General features: G+C 42.8%; 1 protein-coding gene and 1 pseudogene across 1 annotated transcript in view; one reads left to right on the top strand and one right to left on the bottom strand.

Moving 5' to 3' along the window:
- LOC138818148 (synaptotagmin-11) overlaps nucleotides 1-4,305 on the top strand; it is a 30,374-nt gene extending 26,069 nt beyond the window's left edge. Inside the window, exon 4 of the mRNA XM_070009075.1 lies at nucleotides 601-4,305. Within this exon, the coding sequence (XP_069865176.1) occupies nucleotides 601-911 (311 nt within the window). The 3' untranslated portion in view covers nucleotides 912-4,305. The remainder of the gene's footprint in view (nucleotides 1-600) is intronic.
- A 4,390-nt stretch (nucleotides 4,306-8,695) lies between these two features.
- Nucleotides 8,696-9,494, bottom strand: LOC138818133 (thioredoxin-dependent peroxide reductase, mitochondrial pseudogene; annotated as a pseudogene).
- Nucleotides 9,495-9,717: the final 223 nt, after the last annotated feature.

Raw genomic sequence — 9,717 nt, forward strand, 5'->3', positions numbered from 1 at the left:
GTCGTGGGGCCTGAACTCTGGGCCTGGGCACTGTCCTTCAGCAATTCAGCTCAAGGCTAGCACTTTACCACTTGAGCCACAGCGCTACTTCCAGCTTTTTTCTTTTTGTTTATGTGGTGCTGGGGAATCGAACCCAGGGCCTCAAGCATGCAAGGCAAGTGTTCTACCACTGAGCCACCTTCCTAGCCCTCTCTTTCTTTGGTATCAGTCCTATAGCTTGAACTCAGGGTCTGGACACTGTCCCTGAACTTTTGTGCTCAGCACTAGCACTCTACCACATCTGCCTGGGCCAGCTTTGAATGACAATCCTCAGATCTCAGCCTCCTGAGGAGTTAGCATAACAGGTGTGAGCCACGGACACCCTACTTCTGTTCTATTCTTGCTTAGTTCCCTTTACCCCTTGTCCAGGCAATCAGGTTCACTTATAGTCTGTGTACATTTATTTTTTAATCACTGAGGGCCATATGGGGGTGGTCACCAAAGCTATGAGCAACAGAGTCCCCTCTGAAACAAAGTTCCACCATGAAACTCTCATGATATATAGGAGGACTGGGTCATAGGCCTCTCTCTCTTTTTCTCTTATCTCTCTGGGGGCCCCAGATCCTTATGTCAAGGTGAACGTCTACTACGGCAGAAAGCGCATCGCTAAGAAGAAAACCCATGTCAAGAAGTGCACTTTGAACCCAGTCTTCAACGAGTCTTTCATCTATGACATCCCCACTGACCTCCTGCCTGACATCAGCATTGAGTTCCTTGTCATCGACTTCGATCGCACTACCAAGAATGAGGTGGTAGGGAGGCTGATCCTGGGGGCACACAGTGTCACAACCAGTGGTGCTGAACACTGGAGAGAGGTCTGTGAGAGTCCCCGCAAGCCCATAGCCAAGTGGCACAGTCTGAGCGAGTACTAATCCTGTTCTTCTCGCTGCTAACCCACAGCCAGGCTGGGGAGGGGCGTGGCGGGGGGAGAATGACAGAGAAGTGGACTCAAAACCTCATTTTAGTTGTACAAGAAAATTTCGTAACAAACCCCACAAAGAACATCCCACATGACCACAGCCACAGATCAATTCCTAGCAATGATATTTTTTTTCTCTCCTTTGCAAGGCACTAGAACTTCTTTTGTTTTTTAAAAATGGGGGGAAAAGAGAGGGAGAGATCCCCATAAGTCTATATATAACAATGTAACCTTATACTTGCATGTCTAATACAAACTAAAGAAATTAGCCTAACTGCCAATATCAAGTTGCAGATTTTAATCCATGAAAATTGTGTTTTGTGCCGAATTGTATTTGCTGATTACCTGAAATTGCCCTCTTTTATTTTCAATTGGGCTTTCTCTGAAGAGTGACTCCCACCCCAGTCCCCCCATCTCTACAGAAGAAAACTTTGCTCTTGTAAAACTTCATATTTTCATCATTCTCATCTTTTCTCCTGTGTGCATTTATTTTATAAATCTTATATCTCTGCTCTTTGGTTGAACTCAAAGTCTAGAGATTGGTCTTAAGCCAAGAAAGAAAGGTGGGAAAGATAAGGCAGGGTTTCAGCAGGGGGAAAATCATTAAGGAGTGGGGTATCTTTTCTGTTAGTCTCTTGCTATAAAGGGGTAAAGGGAAGTCTGTGACTCTCTGATCACCCTAGTGAAGCACATAGAACAGGTCAAATTTATCAGGTAGAACTTGGATTTACAAAACTAGATGGGTATCTCTCTTTAGAGATTTTGTGTTCAGGTAGAGGATACTAGCAAGAAACACATTAGCGGATTTTCGGCGCTGTTTTCAGGTAAGAGGACAAGGAAAGGAGAAAGGTAATGTCTATATCCCCTTTGCAGCTTTCTCCAGTAGTGACAACCATTTCCTGATTGATGGGTTGGAAATCCTCAGAGATTTCAAAATTTTGATTGACAATTATTCTTCCAGAAATGCTGGCCATGGAAAGAAGCTTTCATGTCTTCTCCAATGACTTAGATTTAATGAAGTTGATTTTGCTTCATAAGGCCCTTAGAAATGAGTCTTTCTCCTTTAAATTTTCAATGATGGCTCTTAAAAAAAAAAAAGCCAGATGTCAGTGATTCATGCCTGTAATCCTAGCTATTCAGGAGGCCTGAGATCTGAGGAGCAAGTTCAAAGCTATCCCAAGCAGGAAAGTCTCTGACACACGTATCTCCAATTAATCACTAAAAAGCTAGAAATGGACTGTGGCTCAAGTGGTAGAGTGTCAGCCTTGAGCAGAAAAAGCTAAAGGATACTGCCCATGCTCTGAGTTCAAGCCCCAGTACTGGCACCAAAAATAAATAACAATACGACTGAGTAGTATCTGTACTCTGATGCTTTTTTTTTTTTTTTGTCAGTCATGGGACTTGAATTCTGGGCCTGGGCATTGTCCCTGAACTTTTTCTGTGCAAGGCTAGCAGTCTACCACTTTGAGTCACAGTGCCACTTCCAGTTTTCTGGTGGTTAGTTGGAGATAAGAGTCTCACGGACTTTTCTGCCCAGGCTGGCATTGAACTGCGACCCTTAGATCTCAGCCTCTGAATAGCTAGGTTTATAGGCATGAGCCACCAATGCCTGGCCTCTGATGCTTTTCACAGCACCATTTTAAAACAAATAAAAAATAAAACAAAGAGATCCAGGTCTCCTTACTCTCAGTGCAGACATGTCTTCAGTGTTGAGACCTTTCAGATAGTAAGTTTCATCAATTATAGGTACATAGTTTTGACAGCCTGAAGAGGAACTCAGATAAACAGAAGCTTGATTCAGGGCCTGCAAGATTAGCTGAGATTGAAATGTTCATTTTCACACAAGATCATCACTTCTGAGAAGAGTGTGGAAAAGCTAAGTCTCCCTAGAGAGTCTGGTGACATTGCCTTTGGTATTGTTCCCTTAGCTCTTGTGGATTTAAATCCACTCTGCTCCCCTACTCACACTCTTTTCATTTGATTTTGTTTTAATTCAGATTCTTGACAATGCAGAGCAGTTATGGGCAAGCAAAGCCAACTCTCTGTTCTTGTCCCAGCCATCCTTTCTGCCCCGTAGTTCGACTCACTATTGCACCATTAGTTGGGATCACACCACTAGTCTCTGTCCTATAACCCATGGAATGTAAATACTGTATCATACGTAGAGGAGAATAATTTTTGTTTTCTAAAAGTGCATTTTTGAAATAGTTTAATGTAAACCTGGCAGGAGCATTCTGAAGCCCCATTAGAAAAAAAAAAAGAAATTCTAAATGGTTCCTCTTCATCGCCTTAATGTCTAAAGATCAGAAATCGCTGAGCAACCCGCTTTTGTTTCCTTCCCAGAAACAATGCAAAGCAACAGGTGGAGTCTGGTCTTTGCCCTGCTGTGTGTGCCTCTGTAGCTCCTCCTGCCCTAAGTCTGGGAAAACAGCCTCACCCTACTCCTCTCTTCCCAGTCTCCTTGTAGCTTTATTCCTTGTATTCTTTGGGTCTATGGAGCAGTCCATGGTGAGGTGACAGGGGAGGAATTGAGAGTCATGTGGGCTAGGAGCTGCCTCAGTGTCTTTGCCAGAAAAGGGCAAAGAGGTGGACAACACAGGATTCCTCCCTCCTACCTCAGGCCTGGTCCGTTGTGCCCTGGACTTGCTGTCCCAAAGTTTCTTAGCTGACTTTGGCTTTTGCATTGGTTCTTTCCAGAGCTAACTTGATAAGGATAGAGACGGAATGCCTCTTCCTGAGAGTCGGTTGAAAGACAAGAGAATCACATCCTAGCTTTTGCACAAGGAACTCGTGGTCAGGAATAGGTCAGGGAATGGTCACTTCTGGTTTTCCAAGAGATTGTCCTTCTCGGTGGGTATCTTGATTCTTTTGGGACAACAAGATCTTTTTGTAATAACAAGAGTCCCTGCATGAGTTATTCCTTCTTTCAGTTCTTCTCATGGAGCACAGCCAAGATGTACATGTGTACAGACAGTGCTCTGGGCATCCAAACAGATAGAACTAGTTTGTGGGACAGTGGTGGCTTGCTCAGGAGAGGGAATATGCAAGTCCTTTTTCTTGGAAGGTTTCTACTATGGCCATGACAGTGACATTGCCCTCACTACGATCCCTCTCCAAAGTGGTCGTCTTTCTTTACCTTGTGTCTTCTCTTGTAAAAATGAAACTCAAAAATAAAATGTGTCAAATTAAAAAGAAAAAAGAAAAAAAACTGAAAAAGCTAACATGAATCGTGTTAAATTGCATAATGCTGTAACGCTAACCTACAATATGTAATGCTATCTTGTATGTTGAATTTGTTAATGCACCACACAAGTGCAAAATAAAGACTGATTCACATTAAATAGGCACAGTGATGTCAGCCTGATTCTCTTGGAAGCTGGACTATGGTGAATGAATGTAACACACAGGCACCCAAAGGATGTTCTAGGATATGACAAGTGTAGTCCCAAGGCTACTGGATTGAGAATCATCTGGGGAATATGTTTTAAAAAGCAGATTAGGGGCTAGGAAGGTAGCTCAGTGGTAGAATGCTTGCCTTGCATGCATGAGGCCCTGGGTTCAATTCCTCAGCATCACATAAGCAGAAAAAAAGCCAGAAGTGGTGCTGTGCTCAAGTGGTAGAGTGCTAGCCTTGAGCTGAAGAGCTAAGGGACAGCAGCACCCAGGCCCAGAGTTCAGGCCCCATGACTGGCAAAAAAAAAAAAAAAAAAAAAAAAGCAGATTAGGAGTGGAGTGCTGGTGGTTTACAACTGTCATACTATTACTGAAGAGGCTGGAATCTGAAGATCACAGTTCAAAGCTATCCTTGGCCAGAAAGTTCTGAGACTCTTAAAAAAATAAAATAAAATAAGAGGTAGAGCACTAGCCTTAAGCAAAAAATGTCAGGGACAATGCTCAGGCCCTGAGTTTAAGCCCCAGGACCAGAACAACAAAAAAAGCAGATTGGGGCTGGACGTATTTCTCATTGGTAGAGCATGTGCTTAATATACACAAGGCCCTAGGTTCAATAATCAGGTACCTCCAAAAAAATAGGCTCTTGTCCTAGAGACTTACTTGGTGGATAACTTGTGTCATAAGGGGTGTGTGTGTGTGTGTGTGTGTGTGTGTGTGTGTGTGTGTGTGTGAGAGAGAGAGAGAGAGACAGACAGACAGACAGACAGACAGACAGACAGACAGACAGACAGACAGACAGAGACAGAGAGAGACACAGAGAGAGAGATGGTATTTAGGACCTGGGTACTCTCTTAGCTTTTTTCACTCAAGACTGGTGTTCTACTACTTGAGGCACAGCTCCAATTCTGGCTTTTGGTCATTAATTGGAGATAAGAGTCTCATAAGACTTTTCTGCCTGGGCTGGCTTTGAACAGAGATCCACAGATTTTAGCCTCTTAAGTAGCTAGGATTACAGGGTTGAGTCATCAGCTCTCAACTTTGAGATTTAATGTTTTAATATCAGAACAATAGAAGGATAATTATTTTTCTTTTCTTTTTTTTTTGGGGGGGTGGGAAGAGTCTGGTCGTGGGGCCTGAACTCTGGGCCTGCACGCTGTCCCTCAGCTCTTCAGCTCAAGGCTAGCACTCTACCATTTGAGCCACAGCGCCACTTCCAGCTTTTTTTGTTTATGTGGTACTGAGGAATCACCCAGGGCTTCATGCATGCTAGGCATGCAAGTAGACTCCTTTAATTGGAGATATTTCTTCCAAAAAGCAATATTAAGACTGGTCAAGGGCTGACAAGGTGGCTCGGTGGTAGAGTGCTTGCCTTGCATGCATGAGGCCCTGGACTCGATTCCTCAGCACTGCATAATCAGAAAAAGCTGGAAGTGGCACTGTGGCTCAAGTGGTAGAGTGCTAGCCTTGAGCTGAAGAGCTGAGGGGCAGTGACCAGGCACAGAGTTCAGGCCCCATGACCGGGGAGGCGGGTGGGGGAAGAGAGACTGGTCAGTTCCATTCTCTTTTTCATCCATTAAACAAATACTTATTTACTGAGTGTCTACTCTATATCAGACATGGAAGATACAATCCATTGATAACCAGGATTCTGTTCTTAAGGAGTTTAGCAGAGGACAGGTATTAATCAAATAATCATGTATAATTATGAACTTCAAAAGGAACACAGATCAATGCAACACTGAGATAATGTGACCAGTGCTACTGCTCTTTGTGGATTTCTTTGCCTTCCTTAAAGTCTGCAATGATTTGCTCTTTATTTCTTTATTTGTTGTTGTTTTGTGCTGGTCCTGAAACTGGGCTTGGGTGCTGACCATGAACTTTTTTTTTAATTAAAAAAAATTTTATTGTTGTTGTAGAGTTGATATACAGAGGGATTACAATTACATGAATCAGGTAATGAGTACAATTCTTCTTGAATTGTATATACACACACATACATATTAGTTTCCATTGTTGCTATTTTTTTTGGCTTTTCTCTTGTTATTTTGTTTGTATTTGGGAGGGAGGGGGCACACAAAAAAAGGTAGAATAAAGGGTGATCAAATACAACAGTGGTACTCACTAAACACTATGTGGAAAATGACCTCTGTTGTCTCTCTCTGTGTTTTAGTAATAGGCATAACCTCAAATGCTACATAATACCTTCTTTTTTTTTTCTTTTTTGGTGTCTGGTCGTGGCGCCTGAACTCTGGGCCTGGGCGCTGTCCCTCAGCTCTTCAGCTCAAGGCTAGGGCTCTACCACTTGAGCCACAGCACCACTTCCGGCTTTTTTCTTTTTGCTTATGTGGTGCTGAGGAATCGAACCCAGGGCCTTAGGCATGCAAGGCAAGCGCTCTGCCACTGAGCCACCATCCCAGCCCGCTACATAATACCTTCTAATTGCGTCTAAGCCAGAGGTTTGAATTTATAATTTCTTATGCACAATAAAATCATGCACAATGCCTGAGCTCCTTTTGGTCAAGGCTAATGCCACAGCACCACTTCCAGTTTTTTTTTTTTGAGTAGTTTATTGGAGATAAGTCTCATGGACTTTTCTGGCTGGCTTTGAACCATGATCCTCAGATCTCAGCCTCCTAAGTAGTTAGGATTATAAGCAGAAGCTACCAGTGCCTGGTTGTTTATTTTTTTCATTGTTTTAGGAACTTTGTTCATTTGTTTTCTAAGACAGCATCTCACTCTGTGGCCCAGGCCTTGACTTTGTGCTTTTCCTGGCTCAGCCTCCTGAGTGCTGGGATTATAAATGTATGCCACCACACCCCACTTGTAATGAGTCACTTTTCATATTTTCTGTTCTGTGTAAATTATCCTCCCCTGTGAGCAGAAGAGAAAAAGCAGCACAACAGTCTCTACACTTTTGAAGTCACTGAAAGAATATTTTTAATTGCAAAACTAATATAAGCACATTAAAAGAAATTGGGAAATAGAAAAGAAAATTAAGGTCCCAAACCTTAACAACTATTCCATCATCAAATTTTATTTGCTGTGTATTTTCACCCTGATACACTACTCATGGTCACTGTAGAAAAGATGTAAAATAAACAATGAAGTCATATAAACAGGGAACATTACACTTAGAGGCAAGCATTGCTATTTTTGGCACAGCTACCAAATGTTCTTTTATTTTTTATTTTAAAGTATGTTTATTTTATGTTATATTTTACATCAAGCACTTGAATCAAAATTCAATTTCTGGATTTAATATAGATCCTTTATAATTACATCTAATAATTATTTGAAAATACACACTGAACTAAGTCAGCTAGTGAATAAAATAACTAGAAACTAGAAACCTCAGGGACAGGGTCATGCATGATCAGTTAAGTCACGTTTCCACCGTGTTTTAGTCTCAATTCATATTTGTTTCCATCACACAGACATCCATTTTGAGTTAGCTTGGACAGCAGAGCCTAACAACATAAAGCTTTGTTGTCTCAAAGGAAATTCAGTTTAATACAAAGAACTTCAAGAAGAAAACTCAGGACTCTTGATCAGAAGTCTTCCATACTTGTGTTACTCTGGAGCAACAAAAGTCTGGAAGGCTAAGGAGGAAGTGTTTCCTTTGCCCATTGAAGACATGATCAATAAGGATATTGCCAATAAAGGACTTCTGTTGGCTACTAACTACTGCCTGGACAAAGTTTTAGCCAGTGTTACAAAAAAGAAAACATTAAGAGGCCGGGCGCTGGTGGCTCACACCTGTAATCCTAGCTACTCAGGAGGCTGAGATCTGAGGATCGCGGTTCAAAGCCAGCCCAGGCAGGAGAGACCGTGAGACTCCTATCTCCAATAAACCACCAGAAAACCGGAAGTGGCGCTGTAGCTCAAGTGGTAGAGCGCTTGCCTTGAGCTGAAGAGCTGAGGGACAGCGCCCAGGCCCAGAGTTCAAGCCCCATGACCGACAAAAAGAAAAAAAAAAAAGAAAACATTAAGAATGATATCTCGGGCTGGGAAGGTGGCTCAGTGGTAGAGCGCTTGCTTTGCATGCATGAGGCCCTGGGTTCGATTCCCCAACACCAACCACATAAGCAAAAAGAAAAAAAGCTGGAAGTGGCGCTGTGGCTCAAGTGGTAGAGCGCTGGCCTTGAGCTGAAGAGCTGAGGGACAGTGCCCAGGCCCCACAACTGGACCCCCTCCCCCCAAAAAAAAGAATGATACCTCTCTAGGAAATGGAAACAAGAGGGGTTTATTTGTTAAAGAGAAATAAAGAGTAGTATCTATAAATACAAGCATGATTGGGTTGTTCCTTCTATAAATAATCTTTGCAATGCTAAATGGGCGCAGCTGAGGTTGTTTTCTGTAGTGAAGGTTCAGGTGCACACAGATCATCTACTGATGGACCTTCTCGAAGTATTCTTTGGAAGCTGTTGGACTTGGCTTGATAGTAGGAAAATCTGGTGTCCAGTTTGCTGGGCAGACTTCTCCATGGGTTTCCACAAACTGGAACCAAGTGAGGGTCTCTTCCACACTCCGGCCCACTGGCAGGTCATTGACACTCAGATGCTTGATGACTCCATTGGGGTCAATTATGAAGAGACCTCTGAGTGCAAGACCAAGACTTTCAAACAGCACACCATAGTCCTGGGAAATTTGTTTGGTTCAATTCAACAAGAGTGCAATGTTCATGTGGCCCAAGTCTCCATTCTTCCTTGGTGTATTGATCCAGGCAAGATGGCTAAAGTGGGAGTCCATGGCAATGACCTCACAGTTCACATCATGAAACTCACTGGCTTTGTCACTAAAAGCAACAATTTCTGTAGGACACACAAAGGTGAAATCCAAAGGGTAGAAGAAAAGCACCAAGTATTTCCCCTTAAAGTCATCAAGGCTAAACTCTGAACTCTCCATTGACAACAGCTATGCCTTTAAAGTAAGGTGCATGCTGGGTGACAGCAGGAACGTAAGATGAGGAACTAGTGCTAAAGGCGAATTTTGCTTGAGTAGAGCCAGACCACAGTTTGTCAAGCACATTCTTCTAGAAGTAACATGCCTAAGGACTGCAGAGGTAGAAATACCCTGAGAGATGGTGCTTGCTTGCATGCGGGGCAACCGAGGCCCGAAGCAACCTCCCGGCAGCAGCCGCCATCTTCAAGAGCCCCAAATGTTCTTATGATTGCAATAATGGAATTTATGTAACTTCTTTCTGCAGTACCTCATGCACACTATACAAACATCCCACAACTGAGCTATAACCCAAAAATTATGCTTATAACTTTGTAAATAATTTCTATTCTAGGTGACAAGGCTTTCGGCTTTTTGTTTGCTTGAACTTTTCAGGTTTGAACTCAGCTTGGTTGCTGTCCCTGAAA

Source organism: Dipodomys merriami, unplaced genomic scaffold (genome assembly GCF_024711535.1).
Source record: "Dipodomys merriami isolate MVZ:Mamm:240054 unplaced genomic scaffold, mDipMer1.0.p SCAF_718, whole genome shotgun sequence".
Classification (NCBI taxonomy): Eukaryota; Metazoa; Chordata; class Mammalia; order Rodentia; family Heteromyidae; genus Dipodomys; species Dipodomys merriami.